Source organism: Poromitra crassiceps (assembly GCF_964638095.1).
Source record: "Poromitra crassiceps genome assembly, chromosome: 9".
Lineage (NCBI taxonomy): Eukaryota > Metazoa > Chordata > Actinopteri > Beryciformes > Melamphaidae > Poromitra > Poromitra crassiceps.
The window spans coordinates 18,136,512-18,151,137 of record NC_139630.1 but is presented as its reverse complement, the minus strand read 5'-3'; the positions used below and the strand labels follow the sequence as shown (position 1 = coordinate 18,151,137).

Genomic DNA, 14,626 nt, shown 5'->3' with positions numbered 1-14,626 from the left:
CGATCATAAAGAAGCTCTCAGAGATTTTTAAAATAATGGCTCATTTCTCACACATTTTGTTCACAAATGTGTTTAAATCCATCTTAGTGAGCACTAATCCATCCACCTGACAGGTGTGTCATATCTAGTGGTGCGTGGGTCAGGGTCCCCCACCAACCTAACTTGTTAAGAGAGCCAGTCCGCGTTAATGCCAAACCAAACCGGCAGTCCGCAAAAGGCCAATTTAATGTAATCACACACACACACACGCATGCGTGCGCAAGCGAGCAAACAAACAAACAAACAAACAATGCATTCTTCGCATCTTAACGGTTAACGATAAGCCTGACGTTTAGGCATACGATCTTTGAATATGAGCATCTCTCTGTCTCTCTCTCTGGTCTGGATGAGAGCAGACACACAGCTGTTCATTCATGTCATTATGGAGTTAATTCTGTGTCGTCATCAATACAAACTCTAAATATTGGTCTTTCTTCAATTAGCCTAATCCAAAAGTTCTTCAAAAGGATAGACAAAACAGTCATTATTTCCGTTATCTTTTAATTTTGTTCAAACTGTACGTCTGCACTGCTCTCAATTGATATGGTCACGTATTAACACAAAACTCTGCGGTGCAATTCTTTAATAATTGCAACCAAATAGTCCTTCCAAATTATTTGTTTTGAGGCACACATACCTCATTGAAGTGTTTCTTTACTGTCAGGCTGTGCCTTTGCCCCGTGCGTAATGCAAAAAGAAGAATCCAGCATGTCTTTGCCAGACTCACATCTGTAGCGAAAATCGTCTGGTGGCGTTCATTAAATATTGAATATTTAATGTACAGATCTCTCCTCTCCAGAGGTCACAGGAATTGACCTCTGGCTGCGCCTTGCATCTGGTGGCAGCCAAGAAGGGCCCATGGCGCCAGCCTGTCTGGAGATACCAAAGGAGTGATTTATAACTACTGACAGTGTGTTTCGTCAATGTCCGTTCTGTCTGGTTGGCGGAGATTTAGTTCGCAAGTCACACGGACGGGACCCCGGACAGGACTCTTGAAGCAATACAGGCATGCCCAGGCACTGAGTCTGGAAGCAAACAGTTTAGGAACTTGTGTACTGTACGCGCAACTCATGGAGTGTTTGGTATCAATCTTCTCTAAATCGCAACCCACATGGATCTATATAAATCATGGGTATGTTTAATAATGCTTTGTAAATGTACAACACGGTCCCATCTTCCTCCTTAAACCAAAGGTCATCGAATGGAAGTGGGGGGTCAAAGGCTATAAACCACTTCACATTCCTTTTTAAGAAGAGCCAGCAGACATTCACTGTCGTGGTCTTTTTGTGTGTGACAAAATGGAATTAACAAACCTCATGATTCTATACTTTGTCAAGTTAATTAGTATTACATACTTCTTGAGTAGGAATGTATATGTATAGTGTGTTAATGTGTGTGTGACAATCATTTAATTTGTTACCGTAGATCTAACAGTGTTGACATGTTATCGAATCTAGGGTAACTCTTTTTAATTCACCCAAGATAGGTGATTTAATTAACCCGTGGTTTCATTAGATATGTTTGTGTTACGTACACGTACAGTATACAAGATTTGGTAAAGATATGTGTTCCAGAAATAGTTTTGGTTTATTCCTTAAATATAAAGATACACCACACATGTTTGATTTCAAAATAATCAGAATAATGTGTGTGATGTAATTCTGAAAGTATCATGGCCATGAAGTCATTTGATGAGATGTTTTAAGCATGTGATAAGTTTTAAGGGAAAGAGGTAGATGTCTTTCTCGCCGCCAGCCCCTGGATAAACAGTCGTAAATCTTTCGTGGGCCATCCAGTGTAACAAGACCAATGTCTATAATATCTATCTATCTATGTAGTTATCTATTTGCCTCTCTCTTTTCCCTCTATATCTTGTCTTTATCACACCAAGAGTGATGTCAAGAAATATAAATATGCTTGTAAGAGAAATAGTTTAGTTGAGTTCTAAACCCATACCCTTATCTGAATGCAATAGAAGGCAGGGCCATGCCCCTTTTCCTGACAGGAGGAGGTAAAAACTGTGGCTGGCTGCGCTCTAACAGACTTGTGCAGACGAAAGAAGAATTTTGGACACAACAACAAGGACTTTTTAGAACAGGCAGAGCCCTCTGCATTCAAGATGTCCTATACTTTTAGGCCTCAAAAGATGCCATGCTTTTGAAGGCCATTGCAGCTTTCACCACACCAAATGGTGATTGTCTCATATAATTCTGCCACCAACAAAGATTATCACGTGGCCCTATTGAGGAATGGACCGCTGCTTGAGAACACTGTACTGAGCAGGCCGTCTTCCCACCAAATAGGCACGCTGACTTTTAAGGATGGTTTTTCAGTTCCAGACGATATAGTTTTCCAAGAGTGGAAACAGATTTCAAGGAAAACCTGGCTCTCATCGAACTAAATATAGTGAGATTAGATCCTTTTGTTGCTTTATTTTTGATAGCTGAAGCTTAAATCATTTTTGATTATCCCTTTTCAACGGGATGAGATCCTCTAACCAAGAGGATCATTAAAAGACAATTGAACCAACAACCAGCCGGTTTTGAGACCCCTCGCCTGCCCGTCCAGAGCAGACACGGCCACCCCTCGTTGCCATGGCAGCTCCTGCCTCCCGGTGGGATCCCAGCCGAGCCAGGAAAGGCCGTTCTCCCGCAGACGAACAGAGGGAGAGAACCCTCGACTCTCAGACAGGCAAAGTGACCACACGCCTTTCTGCCAATTTTGAGAGTGCTGTGAAGATTAACTTAGATTAATCATCTATTGAATTAGAATATGTATTTAATTAGGTTAGGTTTAAACTAGGCTTTCTTTGAATACCTTATTCCCTTCCTTTTCATTTTCCTCCTACTTCCTCCTTACCTCTCAATCGAACAAGGTGTTATGCATAATACTGTGATTTAACTATTTGGTGGATTAAATAAACGCATTCTGTTTTGAAGTTAAAACTTGTTCTTTGCTTGTTATAATAATATCAGTCGATTAAAGATCTCCCTTCCTTTAGAACTGATTCTGATTCCCTGTGACCTACGGCAGGAGTAGTATAGATTACTTATTAAAGTAATATAAATTGCTTATTAAAGTAATATAAATTACTGATCAACGTGGTGGTGCTCCGGGGTTTTGATATTCTTATTGAATCAATAGTGATATCAAAATCCATATTTCTATCTAAATTCCTTACATATTTGACGCGCCGTGTGAGGATTGACATATTATTTTGACAAGCAACTGAACTATCATTGACCAAGGTGAATGCAGTGTTTTTGCCATATAAGCATGTGTTTATAAGACATAGCTGAGTATCGATTCTGAGAAAGAAAAAGAAGGAACACAGCATCGCTGTGTTAAGAGGACAATAATCTGAGGATTGTGAGTTCGTTATGATAATAGCCTATTGATTAAAGACCTCTTTTGATAACACGATTCAAGTGTTAGGAGGCCCTTTCTCCGTCTGCTCAGTACAGACGGGACCAAACATTGAGTCAAATGGCCAGCCGCTGCGATTGGTCAGCTGGCTGGAGGAGCCAAGCGTCTCCCTGCTCCACGGCTCAGGGCAGCGATATGCTGCCATTGCTCTGTATAGACTGAGCTGATCTGCGCGAGACGCCGAGCGTATATCAGGGGGTGGAGCCAGGCGAGGGCGTCACTGCTCACAGCCCTACACCCTACACCGGAACCGCGTTGTTGACAAGTTAGCTGCTGCAGTGGCTACCTAGGCTTAGCTCAAAGGCTAAGCACAGCAGAGCTTGCTGCTAACAGTGAATTGTGAACGAATGCAGAGTGAGGTTTCACTGCGCGTTGTCCGCAGTTTGAGAACTGACATGAAGGCCAAAAGATAGCTCTGGCATAAGAGGTTAATCATGCTACGATTCCTAGTGATAATAAATCCACCCGGACTCCTTCGCGTTTAAATCAGAATAGCTCCCTGATTTTATTTGACAAGCTATATGAGCTGAGAAGGTTTCAAGTACTAAATCTGCGCGCGTGCCCGTGGAAAAAGGAAAGATATAGGTCTGGGATAAGAGGTTATGCTACGATTCCTAGTTGATTTAAACCCACCCGGACTACTTCGCGTTTTTAAATCAGAATAGCTCCTTGATTTTATCGACAAGCTATATAAGCTGAGAAGGTTTCGAGTACTAAATCTGCACGCGTGCCCGTGGAAAAAGGAAAGATATAGGTCTGGGATAAGAGGTTATGCTACGATTCCTAGTTGATTTAAACCCACCCGGACTATTTCGCGTTTTTAAATCAGAATAGCTCCCTGATTTTATCGACAAGCTATATAAGCTGAGAAGGTTTCGAGTACTAAATCTGCGCGTGTGCCCGTGGAAAAAGGAAAGATATAGGTCTGGGATAAGAGGTTATGCTACGATTCCTAGTTGATTTAAACCCACCCGGACTACTTCACGTTTTTAAATCAGACTAGCCACCTGACTTTATTTGACCAGCTATGAGCTGAGAAGGTTAATCTTGTCACAGAGAGTGGAAAACTCTACACCTGTGAATCAAAACACAGATCAACCGCGAGTGACGCGCTCAGCAAGCTGCTTGCCCTGTGTTTTCTGCCATGTGTATTGGTGCTGCGTTTAACCAGCCCGATGCTGGCTAGCTAATTACTGTTATGACATGTTATGTGTACAGTAGAGTAGGCCTAGCCTATAAGCGCGCCGTCCTAAAACCTAAAACCTAGATGCTGACGTCAACACGTCAATCTCTTATGGGGGGGGAAGCAAACCCCCCCCCTCCTTTCAGTCTCCCCATGAAAGCGGGGGTGCGCATCAAGCAGTGTTTTGCTTTTAAACGAAAATGCATTTTTAACTTGTGTGAAGTGTTCATCCTTCCCCTGTGACAGCTGTAGGCTCTCAACACACACATGAATAGGCTAGTGAAGTCCCGAGTTCAAAGCTCAATCACTTTCAATCACTAACATGTCTAGGTCCACGGACCCCATGTTGAGAACCGCTGCATTCAAATGTGCAAAGCGAATAGCCTACATTTACCCCACAAGCTGTGTGGATGGAACACTTTGGCACTGACATGTTGGGTTACCATGTTTGGCATAGCCTACGCGAGGAAGCAAAGGGGGGGTTGATCTCAAACCCCCCAGTCATAGCTGCTGCCACACATATAATCTTATTGTACAGGCAAATATAATCTGCATGCATGATGCATCCTTAACTAATAATTGCTTTGCATACGCGCCCACAGCTGGGGGCGCGTTTGTCCGTTTGAGCTGAAAGATTTTTCATTTTCCAACGTGACTGTTCGCCAGATATATAAAAAAAAAATGTTTGCTGTTGAATTAGAATTGCTCAGGATTCGGGTCCTTAGCCGCTGGTTGTGACTGACGGCCGGAAAGCAGAATTTACCCATCAGTCAGGACCATTGAATTAAATACAAGGCCATGTGATCGGGTTTATGTACGCTATGGTATCGTCACAGAGAATAGCCTACAGACACACACAGTCAATAAAGTGGTTATTTTGTGATATGGCAGTCTGGTGTACATGATAGGAATATAATGTCCCATATGTTCTAACCCTTTGTCACATGATGGAATAGGCACTTGTTATTGTGCTAGCCTATACCAAATTTTGATAAGATGTCTGAACATTATTTTCAAACAATGAAATCTGAACCGTGCCTGGTTTACAACCAAGATGCGCTAAAAGCAACCCCTTGGTTGCGAATGAAACAGCCACTAATAAAATCACTGGAGTAACCTCGTCAACCAGCAGTGAAGTGAGCGGGTTAACTATTCCACAGGAAAACCCATATTTGATTATGACAAAGCCACTTATCAACCTAGTGTATGAAATGTCTTAGTCGGCTGATTCATTAATGGTGAGAGAACTTAACTCTTCCACATTTCATACAAAAGGGGATGATAAAAACGGTCAGCTTCCTGTCAGGATCACACAATTAAATCCACACTCCTGTTGAGTTGGTTATTTCCTATCAAACTTTAAGAGGTTGTTTTAGGAGAAGTGATAAGCAGAATGGTTTCTTCTTAAGAGAAGGGGGGTTAGGTTCCCCCTTCAGTGGTTAAGTACCGGTCTCAGTGGTAAACTTTACAACCTATAAGGGCACTGTGCGTTAAACCAGAGTCTTCTCAGACTTCGAATGAAAGAACAACCTCTGGTATGTTTTCAGTTTTGACCGCTCACACAGATGTTGAAACTATTATTAAGAGTATAAGTGACTTCCAGATCACTAGGAATATGTGACATAGGTCATTCTAAATACGATAGGCAAAGATCTTATCTTTCCCTTTATCTGTTCTATCCCTGCTTCATCTATCTGCTTGAATATAAGGATACAGCACTCTCATGCAGGAACGTGGTCACGCATCTACCATCTGATTTCTTCTCCTTGTCTCCCAGAAGATCCGGAATGCTTCTAGGATACAACGGGGGGGATATGTAGCGAAAATCGTCTGGTGGCGTTCATTAAATATTGAATATTTAATGTACAGATCTCTCCTCTCCAGAGGTCACAGGAATTGACATCTGGCTGCGCCTTGCATCTGGGGGCAGCCAAGAAGGGCCCATGGCGCCAGCCTGTCTGGAGATACCAAAGGAGTGATTTATAACTACTGACAGTGTGTTTCGTCAATGTCCGTTCTGTCTGGTTGGCGGAGATTTAGTTCGCAGGTCACACGGACAGGACCCCGGACAGCACTCTCTCTCAATACAGGCATGCCCAGGCACTGAGTCTGGAAGCAAACAGTTTAGGAACTTGTGTACTGTACGCGCAACTCATGGAGTGTTTGGTATCAATCTTCTCCAAATCGCAACCCACATGGATCTATATAAATCATGGGTATGTTTAATAATGCTTTGTAAATGTACAACACAGTCCCATCTTCCTCCTTAAACCAAAGGTCATCGAATGGAAGTGGGGGGTCAAAGGCTATAAACCACTTCACATTCCTTTTTAAGAAGAGCCAGCAGACATTCACTGTCGTGGTCTTTTTGTGTGTGACAAAATGGAATTAACAAACCTCATGATTCTATACTTTGTCAAGTTAATTAGTATTACATACTTCTTGAGTAGGAATGTATATGTATAGTGTGTTAATGTGTGTGTGACAATCATTTAATTTGTTACCGTAGATCTAACAGTGTTGACATGTTATCGAATCTAGGGTAACTCTTTTTAATTCACCCAAGATAAGTGATTTAATTAACCCGTGGTTTCATTAGATATGTTTGTGTTACGTACACGTACAGTATACAAGATTTGGTAAAGATATGTGTTCCAGAAATAGTTTTGGTTTATTCCTTAAATATAAAGATACACCACACATGTTTGATTTCAAAATAATCAGAATAATGTGTGTGATGTAATTCTGAAAGTATCATGGCCATGAAGTCATTTGATGAGATGTTTTAAGCATGTGATAAGTTTTAAGGGAAAGAGGTAGATGTCTTTCTCGCCGCCAGCCCCTGGATAAACAGTCGTAAATCTTTCGTGGGCCATCCAGTGTAACAAGACCAATGTCTATAATATCTATCTATCTATGTAGTTATCTATTTACCTCTCTCTTTTCCCTCTATATCTTGTCTTAATCACACCAAGAGTGATGTCAAGAAATATAAATATGCTTGTAAGAGAAATAGTTTAGTTGAGTTCTAAACCCATACCCTTATCTGAATGCAATAGAAGGCAGGGCCATGCCCCTTTTCCTGACAGGAGGAGGTAAAAACTGTGGCTGGCTGCACTCTAACAGACTTGTGCAGACGAAAGAAGAATTTTGGACACAACAACAAGGACTTTTTAGAACAGGCAGAGCCCTCTGCATTCAAGATGTAGTCCTATACTTTTAGGCCTCAAAAGATGCCATGCTTTTGAAGGCCATTGCAGCTTTCACCACACCAAATGGTGATTGTCTCATATAATTCTGCCACCAACAAAGATTATCACGTGGCCCTATTGAGGAATGGACCGCTGCTTGAGAACACTGTACTGAGCAGGCCGTCTTCCCACCAAATAGGCACGTTGACTTTTAAGGATGGTTTTTCAGTTCCAGACGATATAGTTTTCCAAGAGTGGAAACAGATTTCAAGGAAAACCTGGCTCTCATCGAACTAAATATAGTGAGATTAGATACCTTTTGTTGCTTTATTTTTGATAGGTGAAGCTTAAATCATTTTTGATTATCCCTTTTCAACGGGATGAGATCCTCTAACCAAGAGGATCATTAAAAGACAATTGAACCAACAACCAGCCGGTTTTGAGACCCCTCGCCTGCCCGTCCAGAGCAGACACGGCCACCCCTCGTTGCCATGGCAGCTCCTGCCTCCCGGTGGGATCCCAGCCGAGCCAGGAAAGGCCGTTCTCCCACAGACGAACAGAGGGAGAGAACCCTCGACTCTCAGACAGGCAAAGTGACCACACGCCTTTCTGCCAATTTTGAGAGTGCTGTGAAGATTAACTTAGATTAATCATCTATTGAATTAGAATATGTATTTAATTAGGTTAGGTTTAAACTAGGCTTTCTTTGAATACCTTATTCCCTTCCTTTTCATTTTTCTCCTACTTCCTCCTTACCTCTCAATCGAACAAGGTGTTATGCATAATACTGTGATTTAACTATTTGGTGGATTAAATAAACGCATTCTGTTTTGAAGTTAAAACTTGTTCTTTGCTTGTTATAATAATATCAGTCGATTAAAGATCTCCCTTCCTTTAGAACTGATTCTGATTCCCTGTGACCTACGGCAGGAGTAATATAGATTACTTATTAAAGTAATATAAATTGCTTATTAAAGTAATATAAATTACTGATCAACGTGGTGGTGCTCCGGGGTTTTGATATTCTTATTGAATCAATAGTGATATCAAAATCCATATTTCTATCTAAATTCCTTACACATCCGTGTGTGTGTGTGTGTGTCTGTGTGTGTGTGTGTGTGTGTGTGTGTGTGTGTGTGTGTGTGTGTGTGTGTGTGTGTGTGTGTGCGTGTGTCTGTGTGCGTGTGTCTGTGTGCGTGTGTCTGTGAGACAGAGAGAGACAGAGATCTAAAGTGTTAGGCTGCTTGTTTTGCTGCTGTACGTTATTTAATAATGCTGCTTTGTCACTTTCGGACCCGCCCACAATATTTTACTAATCTGCCAACCCAGATCGCCCGTGGGGCCCAGTGGGATTTGGGCGCCCGCTCGTGCATCACTACAAGATGCAGATTAAACTGCATAATTATAGTACAGGTGTGTCTTGGGCTGGTCAGCTCTGAAACTCCTGGTTGAGTAATAAATGATTCAACAACAGCTATCTTATACCTTACACCAGTCAGGACCTGCTTTTCTACCCACCAGTAATGCGCTGAATAGAGTCCATGGAGTTGGGAATGTGTAAATTATCAGGACATTTTTGCATTACTCTTTAATCATCTCTCATTGATTTCATCCGTTGTTTGTTCTTTCAGCACTTCTTGCTGCATGTCAACGTCAACGCAAATCCAAACTGAAGGAGAAGTCTCAGTTTGTGCTTGAGGGGGTGGCTGAAGCAGGAAACGCATTTCTGAATCAGTTCTACACAACACTTTACCTCACAGAGAGAGGGAGTCAACAGGTCAGTGTTGAACATGAGGTCATACAGATTGTAGCAGCATCCAGAAACCAAAGATCAGAAACAGCAATCGAATGTGAAGACATCTTTAAACTCTTACGTAAACCAACCGGAACAGTGATGACAATGGGAGTGGCTGGCATTGGGAAAACAGTCTTAACACAGAAGTTCACTCTGGACTGGGCTGAAGACAAAGCCAACCAGGATATACAATTCATATTTCCATTCACTTTCCGAGAGCTGAATCTGCTGAAAGGGGAAAAGTACAGCTTGGTGGAACTTATGCATTGCTTATTTCCTGACACCAAAGAAGCAGGAATCTGCAGGTTTGACAAGTTCCGGGTTGTGTTAATCTTTGACGGTCTGGATGAGTGTCGACTTCCTCTAGACTTTAAGAACAACAAAATCCTGACTGATGTCACAGAGTCAACCTCAATGGATGTGCTGCTGACAAACCTCATCAGGGGGAATCTGCTTCCTGCTGCTCGCCGCTGGATAACCACACGACCTGCAGCAGCCAATCAGATCCCTCTTGAGTGCTGTGACGTGGTGACAGAGGTGAGAGGCTTCACTGATAAACAAAAGGAGGAGTACTTCAGGAAGAAATTTAGAGACGAGGAGCAGGCCAGCAGAATCATCTCCCACATCAAGGCTTCACGAACCCTCCACATCATGTGCTACATCCCAGTCTTCTGCTGGATCACTGCTACAGTTGTGGACTATCTGTGGACAGATGTGGACCAGCTGTGGACAGATGTGGACCACAGTGAGACAAGAAAGATGCCCAAGACGCTGACTGAGATGTACATCCGCTTCCTGCTGGTTCAGTCCAAACAGGGGAATGTCAAGTATGAGAAAACTAAGGAAGAGACCAAGAATATGATGCTCTCTCTGGCAAAACTGGCTTTTGAGCAGTTGAATAAAAACAACCTGATCTTCTATGAAGCAGACCTGACAGAGTGTGGTATTGATATCACAGCAGCCTCAGTGTACTCAGGAGTGTTCACACAGATCTTTAAAGAGGAGCGTGGGATGTCCCAGGACAAAAAGGTCTTCTGCTTTGTTCATCTGAGCATTCAGGAGTTTCTGGCTGCTGTCTACATGTTCCACTGTTACACAATCAGGGATAAGGAGGTACTGGACACATTCCTGGGAGAAGGTTGTGGTATATCTGAAGACAGTGAAGATGAAGACAGTGAGGGTGAAGACAGTGAGGATGAAGACAGTGAACAATCCCTGTATGTCTTCCTGCAGACAGCCATGGACAAATCCCTGCAGAGTAAAAATGGCCACCTGGACCTCTTTGTCCGCTTCCTTCATGGCCTCTCACTGGAGTCCAGCCAGAATCTCTTACGAGGCCTCCTGGGTAAGACAGAGAGCAAACCAGAAAGCATCCAGAGAGTCATCAGCACCCTGAAGGAGATGGCCATCTCCAATAACTCTCCTGACAGAATCATGAACATCTTCTACTCTTTGATAGAGATGAATGACCAGTCAGTACATCAGGAGATCCAACAGTTCCTGAAGTCAGAGAACAGATCACAGAAAGCAGTCTCTGAGATCCACTGCTCAGCTCTGGCCTACATGCTAGAGATGTCAGAGGAGGTTCTGGATGTGTTGGACCTGGAGGCCTACAACATATCAGCGAAGGGACGATGGAGACTGATCCCAGCTGTGAGGAACTGCAGGAAGGCTCGGTTAGTCTTGATGTGATACCAACAGTATAGAACAGAGCCACCTTCAACCCTGACACCATCAGAATTACATTAAACATCTATAGTTCCTCAAACATACACATAACTGTTGCTCTACACAGCAGGTACACATGTGTAACATGTTACAAAGTAATGTGTCACTATAATCACATTACACATTACTTTTTCGAGTAACAGTGTAAATTTGTTACTGTTCCAGGTTCAGTTTCACATTCCACTTACTGATCTAACGGATCGATTGTTTGTGTTTCATTCAAGTTCAAGTTCAACTTTATTAATTGTCCCAAAAGGGTGATTTGTGTATCAGCATAAAAACCACATTATTTAGTCTAGTTCAACTCTTTTTTTAGTGTAATATCGATGAAAGATTCTGTCTTCCCCTGTCAGAAATATCAGAATTACAGAGAGCAACATGAATAAGACAAAGTGGAAAATACGACTCGGAAAGTTTGAATTTAAAGACCACATGAACCCAAGTGGCGCGAGGATCAGTGAGGTATCAGACTGAAAACAGATATTGCCTGAGATGAAAGAGGGTTGAGAGGCGGTTTGACAGTTCTGGGCACTGGAGTTGGCGTTGGCCAATCCTGGCGTGTTCCGCCCCCAAATTGAGCGTGTTCTGCCACTATACGTGAGTGGGCTCTGGGAGAACCAGGCAGCCGGCTGCTTCCGTGTGGACCAGTGCGGAAATGCCGAGGCAAGGGTGTTGCCTGCCGCCTTGGAGCGTTGACTAGCCATGATAAAGAGCCATGGTAAATACAATATTCCTGAAATGCGAGTTTAACGAGAAAAAGAGAGAGACACACACATTCAATCCCAACTAGGGGCAGTGCTGAGCTGAACTGGAACAGTAAAACAACAAAAGAATAAAAACTGCTTGCACCCTGCAGGGCTCCTTTTGATAATTTATTGCACCAACGAGAGTGACGTTTCGAGCCCTGCAGCTAGTTTAACAAACCACATGTCCAATGTATTCTACATCAAATGAAGACATTACCGTTTGCTTTATTTTGTATGTTACATACTTATTGGCCACGTTATCAGTTAGTTTATGCACACATTATTAAATAGGTGCACTGAATATCTAGGTATGTGAACTCAAATATAAAAAAGTCATTTTGGGGTTCTGCTCGTCTGCTGTAGGATCAAAACATGAAAGTAACTAAACCCCAACCAAACATGTGGTGAAGCTGAAATGTAAGGCCATGTGTTCACCAAAGTGTTTTTCCCCCCAGCTCAAAACGCAAGGTGGTCATCTGAAAAAGCCCAGCTGAAAGCACGTCAGTGCTTTAGAGGTGCAGCTTTGTTGTTGTTTTAGTTTTTGTTCCAGCTGAGACATTTTGGTTGCTATGATACAAAATATCCACAGAAGTAAAATGTCAGCACAAAGTAGAGCAGCATACTTGCTGGAGCATGTAGGGAGAGAGGATGGACCCGCTGGTCTGTGTGGGTTCATGAGGTTTTGTAGGCAAGGAAACATCTCGGTGAGGAGCTACCATTGTTTGGTTCAAGCTAAACTAAGCTGTAATTTACTGAATGTAACATAGCACAAATATATACATTTAGCTGCTGTAGCTTTTGTGTTATATCTCTGTGCTATGTTACGTGCAGTAAATTGCAGGTGATAAGCGGTGGCATTCATGCCTGCCTGTGCGATGACTAGCGCAGCGTTTTACCCAAAGTTGAAAATGTTTCAACTCTCAGCGACCAGAAAAACAGCCAAACATGAATGCGCTCAGTGCAGAATAGACCCTCAGCGCCTCCTCCTGCTACTGGTGTTTACAGCATAGTGTAAATATGTGGCACGCCCATTACTAACAATACGCTGGCCTCAGGGGAAAAAAACACTTTGGTGGGCACACGAGCGATCTGCTCGTAACTGTCGGTGCTCTTCCTTAGAATATGTCTGATGTTTTTCCATCTCCTCGTCCGTATCTGTGTGCTGACATTTTCTATGCCAGCAATCCTCTGAACGTCTTCATTGCTCAGTCGTATTGGCCCGTATATCTTTAGTATCCTTCTTAGGCAGCTGTGTACAAATACATCAAGACAATGTTCATCAGCTACCATCATCTTCCACATCTCACATCCATATAAGAGTACTGAGATCATAGAAATGGTTTCATATAATTACATTTAGGTATTATTTTGTTTCTGTTTATATTGAATTTTGGAAATTTTCAAATTATATAATATATATTATTGGTATGCTAGTCTCAGCTCTGCTTTGATAATCAATTTTTTTCATTAAATCTGTAAACAGACTTTCTGGCTGTGAACTCTAGAGACCTCAGCTCTGAAGTCCAACTCCTCCTCTATTCTTTATTCAGATTGAGGGGCTGCAGCTTGTCAAAGATTGACTATGAAGTCGTGGCCTCATCTCTGAAGTCCGACCCCTCCCACCTGAGAGAGCTGGACCTGAGTAACAACAACCTGAACCTGGAGCTTCTCTCTGCTGGACTGGAGAGTCCACACTGCAGACTGAAGACTCTCAGGTCAGACATCATATTTAATAATTTGCTGATGTGAATATGAATATTGTAATTTGAGGATGTCTGAGTCTGTCCATCTGAAATCAGACAGGATCTGCTTTTAGAGGCTTAGATCTCAAATTCTCCTTGTGTTGTTTTCACACAATCTTTTTGCATTCAGATGAATACGGCATTTTATGATATTCCCATAGTTTTAAAGACCCTGGCAAGCAAAATACACCACAACCTTCCAACTATGTAATTTAGGTCATGTGCCTAATTGTGAGCATCAAAAAGTTGTAGACATTAGTTTCAACCCAAATCCTAAATATTGCTACTCGCTGTCAACTCTCAGATACCTCAGCTCTGAAGTCCAACTCCTCCTTTATTCTTTATTCAGATTGAGGGGCTGCAACTTGTCAGAGACTGACTGTAAAGTCGTGGCCTCAGCTCTGAAGTCCAACCCCTCCCACCTGAGAGAGCTGGACCTGAGTTACAACAACCTGATTCAGGATTCAGATGGGAACCTGCATTCAAGAGTGGAGCAGCTCTCTGCTGGACTGGATAATCTACACTGCAGACTTGAGACACTCAGGTCACACATCAAATTTAATAATGTGCTGATGTGAATATTATATGAATATTGTAATTTGAGGATGTCTGAGTCTATCCATCTTAAATAAGACAGGATCTGGTTTTAGAGGCTTATATCTAAAATTCTCATTGTATTGTTATCACACAATCCGGTAACACTTTACAATAACGTACACAAATCCTATAGTAGTTACTGATAAACGAACCATTAACTAATCGCCAGTTAATCATTC

General features: G+C 42.3%; 1 protein-coding gene across 1 annotated transcript; it reads left to right on the top strand.

The window, feature by feature from the left end:
* Nucleotides 1-6,860: 6,860 nt before the first annotated feature.
* On the top strand, nt 6,861-12,588 carry LOC310782197 (NLR family CARD domain-containing protein 3-like; the record flags this gene model as incomplete). The annotated part of the gene is made up of 4 exons (XM_083642883.1): nt 6,861-6,864; nt 9,471-10,461; nt 10,954-11,139; nt 12,564-12,588. The coding sequence occupies 4 exons, from the start codon at nt 6,861-6,863 to the stop codon at nt 12,586-12,588; spliced, it is 1,206 nt and encodes a 401-aa protein (XP_083499009.1).
* Between the last annotated feature and the right edge of the window lie 2,038 nt (nt 12,589-14,626).